Source organism: Camelus ferus, chromosome 5 (assembly GCF_009834535.1).
Source record: "Camelus ferus isolate YT-003-E chromosome 5, BCGSAC_Cfer_1.0, whole genome shotgun sequence".
Classification (NCBI taxonomy): Eukaryota; Metazoa; Chordata; class Mammalia; order Artiodactyla; family Camelidae; genus Camelus; species Camelus ferus.
This window is the reverse complement of record NC_045700.1, coordinates 56288421-56302765: the sequence shown is the minus strand read 5'-3', so window position 1 is coordinate 56302765 and position 14345 is coordinate 56288421. Positions and strand designations below refer to the sequence as shown.

The 14345-nt window shown below is 33.6% G+C and overlaps 1 protein-coding gene across 1 annotated transcript in view; it reads right to left on the bottom strand.

Annotated features, from left to right (window-relative positions):
• FSIP2 (fibrous sheath interacting protein 2) overlaps positions 1–14345 on the bottom strand; it is an 87916-nt gene that overhangs the window by 50384 nt on the left and 23187 nt on the right. Inside the window, exons 9-12 of the mRNA XM_032479887.1 lie at positions 12544–12659; positions 11668–11713; positions 10368–10474; positions 8138–8198 (exon numbers count right to left, since the gene is read on the bottom strand). Coding sequence (XP_032335778.1) covers positions 8138–8198; positions 10368–10474; positions 11668–11713; positions 12544–12659 — 330 coding nt within the window. The remainder of the gene's footprint in view (positions 1–8137; positions 8199–10367; positions 10475–11667; positions 11714–12543; positions 12660–14345) is intronic.

The window sequence follows — 14345 nt, the reverse complement described above, 5'->3', positions numbered from 1 at the left end:
TAAGTGAATGTATTAGAAAAGAAGAATGTCTGAAAATCAGAGAGCTTAGCATCCATCTTATAAAATTAGGAAAAACGAAAAGAACTAAAATCAAAATAAATAAATAAAAAATAAACCAAAGGGAAGTAAAAAGAAAAACTGAATAAAGATGAAGTAGAAATTATTGAAATATAAAATCACAACAGAGAATCAACAAATTCAAAAGTTGTTTTTTTAAACTGATAAGCCCTGTGATTGATCAAAAAAGAGAAGGCACAAATAAGCAACATCATGAATGAAAGGGGAACATCACTAGATACAACAGGCTTTCAGTTAGTAATATTAAGAAAAAATGTATACAAATAATTCTGAATATTGTGATGAAATTTCAAAAAAATAACTTATAAAATCTGACAAAAGAAATTAAAAAAAAAACAAAACCCTGAATAGTCTTTAACACTCTATGAAGAAAAATCAATTCCAGATGAATTTTTGGTCTGTGAAAGGCAGGACATTAAAACTTATAACAGATAATACTAAGAAACAATAGCCAGACTTCATATCAAGTTGGTTTCAGGAGAGGTCCTGAATTTTCTTCTTTCCACAGACATACCAAATGAACAGCGACACCTGGAGCAACTTCCTCTAAGAGAAATCCAGAAACTAGCTCAGTGACTCCATCACATCAGGAAATTAAGAAAGCACCCACATCAAAATGGGTAGGAAAGGCTGAGACACACTCTGCATAAACCACATCCCTGGCACAATGCCATACAATTGGGAGGGAACTTCCAAATCTGCTTCTCCCTGAAAAGCAAAGTGTTTGGACAATGCACATAGTACCCTATCTGAAGGAAAAGCGCCCCAAACAGCTGGCTCTGAAAGCCAATTGGGCTTTGATTAAAGAGTCTCACTAGATTATACCAAACGAAGAGTAGTTTTCAGTGGGCACATGAGCACTCATCACGGTTATCTCCCCACGGTTCAGTGCACAGGGAGCAGAAACATCTCCAAGTCTTCCCCTGGAAGGGATGTGAATGCATCCTTCACAAGCTGCTGCCTGAGGTTCCAGCTTCTAAATAACATCCATCTAAGATTCTCTCCAGAACCCGGGGCAGCCAGTGGGCACTTTGACCACCATCTCCCTCCAGCTTGGTCAAAAATAAAACTAACTCACCAACACCTCCCTAGTGAGGACTTATTCATACATCTACCACGCCAAACTTTATGTCCGTCATCATAGGGATGGGCCCCTAAATCACCTAGTTCTGATAGTCAACAGGCCTTGCATTCATGAGTCCCACAGGACTATATCAAACAAAGAAACAGTTTTTAAAAGTATGCAGGCACACTCCCTTCCAACTATGTAACTAGCACAGAGCCCATCTCCCAGTTTCCCTCCGGAAGGGGTTTGACTGCAAACTTCCTCGATGATACCTGAGGGTCCAGCTTCTAATCAGCCTACAATAGATAATGACTGTGATCCTCTACTGGGGACACTGACTTAGTGGCTCTTCAACTACTGGTAGCCACCAGGAACAAAGATCAAAGCCTTGACAATAAAAAAGGTTTGAGCTACCAGGAGCTCAGGCTGGGCTGACTGACAAGGCTTATCCCCTATATGAGGCCAGTCATTCAAAACTGAGAGATCCGGCTGTTTTATCTAATAGGCAGAAACCAGCACAGAGAGTCAAGAAAATGAAGAGACAAGGGACTCTGTGTTCCAAACAAAAGAACAATCACCAGAAATAAATCACCAGAAACCAATCTTAATGAAGCAGAAATAAGTGATTTACCAACAGAGTGTTCAAAATAATGGTCTCAAAGATGGCTTACTAAGGTCTAGATAGCAATGCATGCACGAAGCCAAGTGAGAATTTCAACAAGGAGAAAAGATTTAAAAGTACCAAACAGAAATCACAGAGCTGAAGAATACAATAACTGAACTAAAAATTCAATAGAGGAGTTCAACAGCAGACTAGATCAGACAATACAGAATCAGCAAACTGAAAGGAGAGACAGTGGAATTCAACCAATCCGTGGAGAAAAAGAGAAAAGCATGAAAAAGAGTGAAGATGACTTAAAAGACTTATTGGATATCATCAAGAAGACCAACATGAGGATTACACGGATCCCAGGAGAAGAGAGAGAAAACAGTGGAAACATTATTCAAAAAAATAATGGCTAAAAACAACCCTAACCCAGGAGAGAAACAACTATCCTGATCCTGGAAGGCCTAAGAAAACAAATCAGTCTGAGGAGACCCACATCAACCACATTAAACTTAACTGTTAAAAGTTAAAGACAGAGAATCTTGAAAGAAGTGAAAGAAAAGGGAACTTTTTACATACAATGGAACTCCCATATTGCTGCTGTGTATTTTTCAGCAGAAACTTTGAAGGCCCCCAAATTGGGATGATGTATTAAAAAACTGCCAACCAAGAATACTCTATCCAGCAAAACTGTCCTTCAGAATTGAGGGAGAAAGAAAGATTTTTCCAGATAAACAAAAGCCAAAGGAGTTGCATTACCAACAGGCTAGCCTTACAACAAATGTTAAAGGAGTTCTTTAAATTAAAATGAAAGGACACTATCAGCTATCAGGAAAACACATGAAAATATAAAGCACAGGTATAAGTAAATATATAGTTAAATTTGAGATATTCATTGTAATGGTGGTGGGTAGAGGACTCAGAGGTCTAGATTAAAAGTTAAAAGACAAAAGTACTGAAAACTGTAACATAGTATTTTGTTAAGGGATAAAATATAAAACTCTAAATTTTGACATCAAAAACATAAAATGGGCGTAGGCAAAAAGTGTAAAATACAGAGCTTCTGTATATGTTTGCATTTCAAATTGTTATAAGCTTAAAATGTACTGTTATACCAATAAAATGTTTTATGTTAGTGCCATGGTAACCTCACACACAAAAAAGCTATAGTAATCAAAACAGCATAGTACTGGCATAAAAACAGACACAGAGGTAGATGGGACAGAACAGAGAGCCCAGAAATAAACCCATGTGCACATATATACATACACACACACCCACATATATACATATTCAACTAACATAACAAAGGAGTCAAGAATATGCAATGGAGAAAGCATAGTCTCTTTAAATAAACTGGTGTTGGGAAAACAGGACAAGCACATGCAAAAGAATGGAACTGGAGCCCTACCTTATACCATACACAAAATTCAACTCAGAATAAATTAAATTTGAACGTAAGAAATTATAAAACTTCTAGAAGAAAATTTTGGGGGTAAGCTCCCTGACATCAGTCTTGCATTTTTTGGATTTGACAGCAAAACAAAGACAATGAAAGCAAAAGTAAGTGGGGTCACTGCAAACTAAAAAGCTTTTGCACAGCAAAGAAAACCATCAACAAAATGAAAAGATAACCTATGGAATGGGATAAAGTATTTGCAAACCAGATATCTGACAAGTGGTTAATATCCAAAACATGTAAGGATACAATTCAATAGCAATAAAACTGCAAAATACCCAATTAAAAAATAGGCAGAGAAACTGAATAGACATTTTTCCAATTTAAACCTACAAATGTTCAACGGGTATCTGACAAGATGCTCAACATCAATAATCATCAAGAAAATGCAAATCAAAACCACAAGATATCATCTCACTGTTAGGATAAATACCAAAAAGACAAGAGATAACAAATGCTGGTGGGGATGTGGGTAAAGGGTACCCTAGCACACTGTTTGGTGAGAATGTAAAATGGTATAGCCATTATGGAAAACAGTATGGAGGGTCCTCAAGAAATTAAAGATAGAACTACAACATGATCTAGCAATTCCACTTCCAGGTATATATATGTATATACAAAAAAATGAGTGGGGAGGGTAACAGCTCAGTGGTAGAGCACAGGCTTAGCATGCACAAGGTCCTGAATTCAATCCCCAGTACTTCCATTAAAAAAAAATGAAATCACTATCTTAAAGAGGTATCTGCACTCCCATGTTCATTGTAGCAGCATTATTCACAATTTCACAATAGCCAAGGTCTGGAAACAAACTCAGAGTCTGTTGATGAATGAATAGATAAAGAAAATATGGTGTACACACACACACACACACCCACACACACCCACCCACCCTGTTTACAAAAACACTGATGAACCTGGAAGGCATATTATGCTAAATAAAATAAGCCAGACAGAGAAAGACAAATACTGCATGATAACACTTCCATGTGGAATATATATTTTAAAAAGTTGAACTCACAGAAACAGAGTAAAATGGTGGTTTCCAGGGGCTGGGGCATGAGTTAAATAGGGAGACATTGGTAAAAGGTATTAAGTTTTAGGTATAAATCTGAGGATCTAATGTGAAACATAGTGTCCATAGTTGGTAACAGTGTATTGCATAATTGAAATTTGCTAACAAAATAGAACTTAAGTTTCCACACACACACACACACACACACACACACACACATATTTAAAAAAAAAAAAAAGAAATATATTTAACATTGGCTAGGAAAAGATTTCTTACACAGGACACAGAAATAACTCATCAAAAATAAAAGAATTTGAATGATAATAACTTGTTCTTCAAAAGCCATAATAAGAGAAAATGAGAGGCATATATTGTGAGAATATAATATACAACAAAGGATTCATATGTAGAGTCTAAAAAACCCTAACAAATTAATAAGAAATAGAGGCACAATCTCACAGAAAAATGGGTAAGTAACTTAAGTAGATCCTTCACAAAATAGGATATCCAAATGGCCAATAAAGAACTGAAACTTCATTACTACTAAAAGAAATGTTAATTAAAACCTCAATAAGATGCCAATCTACCAGAATGGCTAAAATTAAAGTCTGCAATACCAAAGTGTTGAAAAGGATATGAAATCACAAGAACTCTCATTAACTGCTAGTGAAAGTTTAAACTGGTAGGATCCCTTCAGAAAACTCTTGAGCATTATCTACTAAAATTGAACACATACATACATACCCAACAGTCCAGCAGTTTTATTCTTAGATATATAGCCATAGAACACACTCACACACACACAACACACACACACAAATGTACCAGAAAGTTCGTAAGTTACTACTCATAACAGCTCACATCTGGAAAATCCACATATCCATGAACAGTAGAATAAATTGTTGTACATTCATAAAGTGGAATACTATACAACAATTAAAGTGAATTATAACTATACACAAAGACAGTATGAATCTCAGAAATATAATATTGAAAGAAGCAGCCAGAAAGAAAACAACATGATTATATTTACATAAAGTTAAAAAAACAGGCAACACTAATCTATTGTGGTAGAAATCAAGAGGACAAAAAGAAGGCAGGGTGTTTTGATTTGAAGGGTACAGAATAAGGGCTTTTGCAGTGCAGGTTATTTTATTGTTCATATCAGAGGTTTACATAGGTTTGTGTGCTTCGTGATAATTTACTGAACACAAAAATTTGTACTTTCTAAATGCTTTTAATTTTAATTAAAAAGTTAAAATATGAGTATAATATATATATGAGAAATTATGAATATGTTGATACATTTGGAAACCTAGGCAAATTGATCAATTTCTAGAAAAAGAAAACTTAAGAAGACTAACTAAATGATCCTAGATTTAAAATTTTTTAATTAAAAATTACCTAACAAAGTAACACCTTGCCCAGAGAGCTTCACCAGTAAATTCTATGAAACCTTTAAGGAAAAAAAATTACCCCAATATTCAACCTCAATCTTCCAGAAGAAAATAAAGGACGGAACACTTGTGAGGACAGCACAACTTTATGTCAAAAAAGACAAAATGAGAAATGAAAGTAACAGGCCTATCGCTGCATGACTTACAGAAGCAAAAAAGTGTTAAAACAAAACATGAAGAGAATGAATATAGGTGCACAGAAAAAGGATAATACATAATGATCAAATGATTTTCTATTTAAAGCAAGAAAACTTTGGAGCAGCATTTTAAAAATCAACATAATTCATTAACAGAATAAAGGCGAAAAAGCATATAAACATCAATAGATGTAAAACAAAAAATCCAACTGAACAAAATTCAACATCCATTCATAATGAAAGCTCTTAGTAGGTTAAAGATTTAAGACAATTTCCTTAATATGTTAAGACCTAAAAAAAAAGTAAGCAGGGATTCTTAATTACAAAATGTTAAGTTTTCTCTCTCAGATTGGGAACAAAAAGAGAGCCTTCTTCAACACAGACTGATGATAATAGTTTAATAAGTCAAGAAAAACAGCTATAGGATTGAAAAGGGAGAAATAAAGTTGACATCTGTAGAAAACACTATTATGTATCTAGAAAGTCTAAAATAATCTGCAGATAAATTATTAGGAACAATCATTGAAGTTACCCAGGTTGCGGACCAATATAGAAAAATTAGTTTTATTTCATTATAACATCAATAAATATAAAATAAAGTGTAAAAGATACTCTTTAAAATATAAAAATCTAGTTTCTAGGGATAAATCTAATGAATAAAATTTAAGACACGGAAGTATAAACATTATTGGGAGAAATTAAAGGAAATTTAAATATGTTCTTGGGTTGGAAGACGTAACACTTTAAAAGATGTCAATTTGCCTGCAGTTGATCTCCAGATTAATGCCATTCCAATAAAAATCCCAGTAAGATTTTATTTTGCAATTCAACAAGCTCTTTAAAATTTAAATGGAAAGGCAAAAAGCTAAGAATGGCCAAGATGCTTTAGTTACCCTACTGGATGTCAACATTTACTACAAGGCTTTTGTACTTAAGACAGTACAGTACTGGCTTGATAATAAGATGGTAGGGAACTGCATGAATATACACAAATGGATATACAAACTAAGCTATAATATCAGAAATCAAGATAATGACAGAGGAGAAAAGAGAGAGTATTGATCAAAAGTGAATATAATGAGGCCTTCTGCTGGATTTCCAATGTTCTATTTCTCAGTCTGTGATTTCATGGATGTTTTGCTTTGTGATAATTTCATTCAGCTGTGTATTTATATTTTCTGGTCTTTTCTGTTTGTATGTTTTACTTCAGTTTTAAAATATACAGAAGTATAATACAAGTGTGATTTATTTCTGAAATGGGAAAATAGTATATGCTGGAATCTATCAACATAATCCTTAAAAATTAAAGGAGACATATCACATGATTATATTAATAGTTACTGGAAAAGATTTTTCAAAAATTAATAATTTTATTTCATAAAATGAAATTAATAATGTCATTTTCAGCCACAATACTACAAATAAGTTAGGAAAAGACACTATTTAAAGAGAATAATGTATATTTACCAAAACCAAGAGCAAATAACCTAACTGGCAAAACACCAAAGCTATTTCATGTAAAACACAGAATTTAACAGGCATATTGTTAACTGCCATGTCACTTAATATTGGAAGTTCCAGTAACTGTATTTAGACAAGATATTAAAGTGAGTATAAACATTTGGGAAATTTTTTTTAAAACTCTCATGTAACCATTAAGAAAAAACAGGTAACATTAGGAAAAACATATAAAATTAAGAGATATTGGTAAGGTAATTGGATACAAGATGAAAAACTATAGTGTTTCTCTAGCATTAGAAATCTATGCATGAATGGAGGAAAATATTTATAAAAATGGCAAAAATAACAAAATTACTTAGGAATAAACTTAAGCACAGAAACCAGTATATTTCCTATATCACATACTTATGTCATATAGATGTATATAATAAAACAATTTTCAAGGCAACTTCTAAACAAATAGAAAGGCATTCAATATTCAAAGAGAGAACAATTAACATTTAAAGGTACCAATTTTTTCAAAATTACAATAGAAAATTCCACCTCATCTTTCGTGTTTTAAGGATAGCCTATTCTGTGAAGGCTTCTCTGGTGACCCTACGTAGACCTAGGCACTGAGTTCTCTGTATTTCCTCTGATTTGCATACACACCTGCTTCATTGTTGTTCTTATACTGGGTTATGCTTACTGGCATGACTATCTCCTTACTACACTATAACAGCCCTGGGTAAGAACCATAGGTTTTCTTTGTTCAGTCATTAGCACCATACTTGGTGTGAAGCAGGAGCTCAATTAATGTTAGTTGAAAGAATGAATTAAGAGACGATACAATTTTGTCAATTGCTGTTGCTGATGTTTACCTGATTCACAGAGGTTGCTTGGTCTCTTTGGTTTTCTGTTCCAATCAGTGTTTATCTCCTTCTACATAATCCAAACAACAAAACAAATAAACATCCTCAAAGGATTTTTTTCCAGGATTTGAACGTCAACTATTATTTATATACTTAAAATATAGAGATTTAGGACTTTGAGAACTTCTCTTAAATGTCAATTTTTAAGAAATGCATGAATTTTGATGATTATATTACATCTAATATTTACAGAATTCAAAAGTTCAAAGTTGTATCATAGGAGGGCCACAAGACTATCCACACATTTGTAATTTGCTAAGACTCATAGGTCTCAGAATATGGTTGTACTTACACCTAATATTTATTAAAATAAGAGGATACACTATGGGATAAGTAAGGGGAAAAGATATAGGCTGAGTCTGGAAAAATCCATGCACAGTCTTCCTTATGTTCTCTCCCTCCTGTGAAAGGACACATTTGAACATGGTTTTCTCCAACAATAAAAAACTCAGTAACACATATGTAACATTTCTGCCTGAGACATCCATTAGAAACTCAGCACTTGAGGTTTTTATTGAAGGCTGGTCATAAACACATCCTCTGCCTAGTGTACATCTAAAATTCTAGCCTCCCAAAAGGAAATCAGATGTTCAGCAAAAATCATATTGTTTGCAGAATCTAGGTACAGTGCAACCACCCAGTTCAGTTAGGGAAAGTTCCCTATCAGTTAGGGAATGTTAGAAGAGCTAAGTTCCCAAACACTAGCCATAGGCCAGTCTTGCGAGCACGCCCTTATAAAGACGGTAGTCCCAAGCTTGCTATGTTAACTCTTTTCTGCATAACATTATTTATTTGTAAATTAACTATCTTAGGAGCACTGATTAGTAAGGAAGTTAATCAACATGATGGGACAAATAAGTATGTGTGCTTTGTAACAATGCTAACAAAAGAAGAAAAGTTTAAGTAGAGCTAGAAGGCAGAGAGTAGATTCTCTGAATAAATGAGGATTTGGCTCTCTAGACTAGTCCAGTAACTCATCCTGCTCAGGGTGGTAAGTCCAGCGCAATAGGCTTTTTATTTCTAGGTCTGAGAGCTGATCAAAGGTCACCAAAAATACTTTTTCTGACAGTGGTAGGCTTTGTACAAAATGAGGGAAACAGGATGTAATACTTACCATAATAAATATCTCATGGTATTTCTCATGATAAATAAGTTATTTGTGGACATTCAATACTCATTTTAGAGCACTATGGATGACATATTTAATAATATACACATTATTCAAAAAAGTTCAATAATAAAATTTACACACTATTTTTAAAGAAGATTTGGGGTTTTTTGTTTGTTTTGGTTTGGTTTTTAGTAAATGGCATACCCTTTGACATTTGTTGGGCACTAGGAGAACTTTAAATGTCAAAGTTAAGAAATTTCTTTTTTTGACTCAGCATGCTTAATGTAGACATTAACACAGTAAAATATTGAAATGTAAAATGTTTCTTTATAATAAAACCATGCTACAGAGAAGCATATTATGGTAAACAAACCACATTTACAAGTTTTGTATAATGTAGTCTCTCGATCATCATGCATTAGAGGACACGGAAAATGATAATACTTTCTAGTCTAATCAAACAGAATTCATTTGGAAAGAATTTTATACATTTCTAGCTTACTGAAATCTCTTTCAAACCATGTTAACTTTTTTTTTTTTAGCACAGTTGAATCGGTTAATACTGTGCTAACTAATGGAATGAAAGATGTTCTGACTCCTGTAATAAATAGCAAGCTGGCAACCCGTAGAAAAAGTCTATGCTGTACACCAGAAACTAACACAACACTGTAAGTCAACTAAACTTCAATAAAAATAAATAAAAATCTGTGTTACATTCAGAAGCCGCACCCTTAATATTTGTCAGTAACTTTTCAACAGCAGGTAACTGACCACTGGTCAAAAGGGAATGGGGAGAGATGATATATCTGCCTCTGAACAATCCATCAGTAGTAGTCAAAGCCCAATCTGATACTTTCTCTGAAGGCTGCAGGTATGTACTGTGAACTACCATGTAGTTACCTATATTTAGGAAGATTATCCTAGAGCTATTAACATTGTTAGAGTATGAATCATTTCAGGGAATAGAGCTGTCCTGTATGGTCATTTCATGAATAAAATTTTTTATACCAATGATGATAAGATTGTACTTTCATTTACTGTTTGTGGGGCAAAAGAAATATTATATACCTCATTTTTTGGAGGATCCACAGAAGAGTGTGACAGTCTGGGAAAATTTCTTGTAGGTGAATTCTGAGCTGAAATAACTGAATTTTGAGCCGAGATACATACATCTCCTGGAGAAAAAAAGAGATACTTTTACATAGATGAGAAGATAATATTTCTGGAACAACAGTCAACGTTAATGGATAGAATTGATCCATGTTCTCTCTACAGAGCTGCCACAATAACTGGGTTATATCAATCAGGTATTTACTTGAGTTAAGAAAGTATCTTTAATAATAACATGACTTTTCTTTATGTTCACTATCTACAAATTTCCAGTGGTTCACCATTGCCCTCAGGAATAAGTCTGAGATCCTTATCCTCCATTCCTAATTTACTTAATATTATACCATCTTAGTCCCACAAACCACTGGCAGATTTAACTGTCTGCATTTCATTCAGTCTACAATGGAAAACCACTCACAACTTGAATAGGGGAATAATCAAAACTGTGTTTTAGGAAGACTGATTTCACACCAAGATGTATAGTAGATTAAAAAGAGGAGGAAGAGATCTGAGGAAGGTTACTGAAATAGTCAAGGATGGAGGAAACAAAGGCAGCAGCTGTGGAAATGGAACAAAAGAGAGGGAAAGAGAAACTAAAGAGTTAGAAGGTGGCAGCTGTGGGATGCAAAATTCAAGAAAGTAAGAGTCAGAGATAAGATAAGTTTTGTGCCTAAATAAAAACAGAAGGATCAGGAAGACGAGGAATTTGGTTTCTGTACTGAATGTCAGGTGGTCACAGGCCACTGGATAGAGGTGTGTAGTAGTCAGTAGTTTGTGTGTATGTAAGATGTGCTTGGGAGTGTTTTTAGTGACTTTCAGAAATCTAACAAAGTACAGAGAAACTCGCTATTGTATATTCCACTCAAGGGGAGATGGGAGATAGGATTTATTGTCTGTGGGGAACTGATGGCAGTGGAGTATGAGGAACCTCCTGGGGACAGTTCTCTGTACTGTAACCTACCGAACCATAGCATGTCAGTACCTTACTCTACCTATCACCAGAAACAGCGATAGTATGCACTCCAACTTTTCTACACTTTACAAGTTTCAAAAGTCGATTTCATCAATCAATCATTCAAATATAGGCTAATTATAACATCAAAATTCATAAACAATTTTACACCATGCTTTATCTTCCAAAATAACCATGGTTTTTACAATCAGGTAAAACAAATAACTTGAGAAACTGTATGATGAAACCACAATTAGGTACTTAACAAATGACAGAACAATTGTGAATGTTTTATTATTTTCTTACCTCTATCATCGAAAATATTTGATTTTTTACTTGTCTCTCCTTCTTTCTATATGGTACATTAAACATAAGAACATTCATTAGTCACTTTACTTCTGAAACAGATTTTGCCTTCTAGTAATCAACCAAATTAATACAGATTATCTTCCCTTTTATCTTCTAACTCTCTCATGAAAATTGTCTCTGGGACAATACTTATTACCAACCTTCTAGGATACCTTTCACAGGGATCTCAAATTGAACTAGTTCAAAACTGAGTTTAATATGTAGCCAGGTATAAAACTGCTCCTATTCCAGTACTCCATATTTTGTTTAAAGACATGGTAATCTATTGAATGGCTCATTCTAAAAAGTTTAGTCATTCAATTTGTTTCAGGGAAATACAATCCAACCTATTCTAATCTAATCAAATGCTTTAAAAACATATTGCTTAGAATCAAAACGAAATTTATCATCCCCAGCTCTCAATTTATTGCAATAACATTTTTCTGTGTCTGTCTGCCCCACTAGACAACGAGCCCTCAAGAGGAATGATTATGTCTTATTCTTCTTTGTATACTATGTAACCAATCTCTTCATTTTCCTATCCTTCTGCCTTAGTACAGGGCTTTGGGTAACAGGAGATACTCAATAAATATTAGATATTATTATCATTGTAATTGCTAAATGTTTGTTTGGATTAGTTTCTGCTAAATTACACAGTGAGTTTAGCAGAAAGGTAACTCAACATATCCAGGGAAAGCGATCAGTTCTCAGGAATAGACCCTAATTTCCCTAACCAGTCAGTAACATGCTAGAGAAGGAGATGGTTCATAGTAGTAAAATTTAACTAGATAAATTAATAATCACCATACACAAGTTTGAGACATAATTTTATACCTTTTGTTCAGTATCATTATCTTGTACATCTGGATGACAAGCACTAGAAGGTGCTGACTTTTTGTCAACATTCTTAGAACTACTTGGAGATTGATGGATAGTGTTTACTGAGGATCCTAAAAGTAAATGAAACAAACAGCATATTTTTTAAAGAACTCATTGAAGTATAAATGAAGTGCAATAAACTGTACTTACTTAAATTGCATGGTTTCCTCAACTTTAAAATGTCTACAACCATGAAGCCATCACTTCAACCAAAATAAAGCTTCTACTATCTCTAAAAATTTTCTCATCCACCTTTGTAATCCATCCATCTCTTTCTTCTCATCCTCTGACAACACTGTTCTGTACTTCTCACACAAGATTAACCTGAATTTTCTAGAATTTTGTATGAATGGAATCATATACTATGCACTCTTTTTTTGCCTGGCTCTTTCAACATAATATTGTATGTTTTAATAATTTTTCCTATTTTGATTTCTGAGAAGTATTCCATTGTATGCTTATGTCACAATTTTTAAATCCACACACCTGTTGTTTGGGTTGCTTCCAGTTTTGGCAACTTACAAATACTTATGAACTTACATGCACAAGTCTTTGTGTAGGCATATGTTTTTCATTTCTGTTGGGTAAATACCTAGTAGTGGAATGGCTGAGTCATATGGTAGGTATATGTTTAGCTTTTCAGAAATGCCTAAATGCCTAATCCAAAGTGATTGTATCATCTACCATTCAGCAGTGCATCAGAGTTCTGATTCTTCCATATCCTTCTCAACATTCAGTAAGCATAAGAAAGGAAATAAGTAAAGATCAAAGTGAAAAAGAAACAGAAAAACAAGAGAGAAAATAAACTAACACTTGACTCCTTGAGAAGTTGAATAAAACTGAAAAGACAGATTGATCAGGGAAAAGAAAAGACTCAAATTTCCAACATCAGGAAAATTAGAGAAACAGCACAATAGAGTCTACAGATAATACTAAAAATAATAATAAAGGAATATTATGAAAAATGGATAGCAATACATTTAAAAATTTATATGTAAAGGACATTACTTACATATAAATTTCCTTGAAAAACACATACTATCAAATCTCATTCACAAATAAATGGAATATATAAAGAACTTTATATCTATTAAAGAAATGGAATATGTAGTTAAAAACATCTCCATAAAGAAAACTTCAGACTCAAATGACTTCACTTCTGAATTATACAAAATATCTAAGGAAGAATTTACACTAACTCTATACAAATTCATCCAGAAAATTGAAGAGGAGTAAACTCCTTTCTCAACTTTGAGACCAGAATCACTCAAATATAAAAATCTTTATACAGTATGAAACAGTACAAGAACAGAAAAACTGAGCCATTTCCCCCCATGAAAAGATGTAAAAGTTATAAATAAAATAAATTGAATCTAACAATGTATAATAAAGATAATACATGAGGCTTACTCCAAGAATGCAGGGTTGTTTTATCATTCAAAAATAAGTCACTCACCACATTAAGAGAAAAAAGGAGGAAATTCAGATGATTATCGCAAAAGCTCAAGGAAAAACATGATAAAATTCAACACTCATTCATGATGAAACTCCCTAATGAATAAGGAGTATGGAGGTATGTCCTTCCTCTGATAAAAGCTATCTTCAAATATCCAGAGCTAATATTCTAATTTATATCAATCACTTAGCCTTAAATTCTGCAACAAGATTAAGATGTACACAATCACCATTTTGTTCAACACTGTTCTGGAGGTCCTAGCCAGCAAGAAAAAGAAATGAAAGGTGAACCCAAATAATAT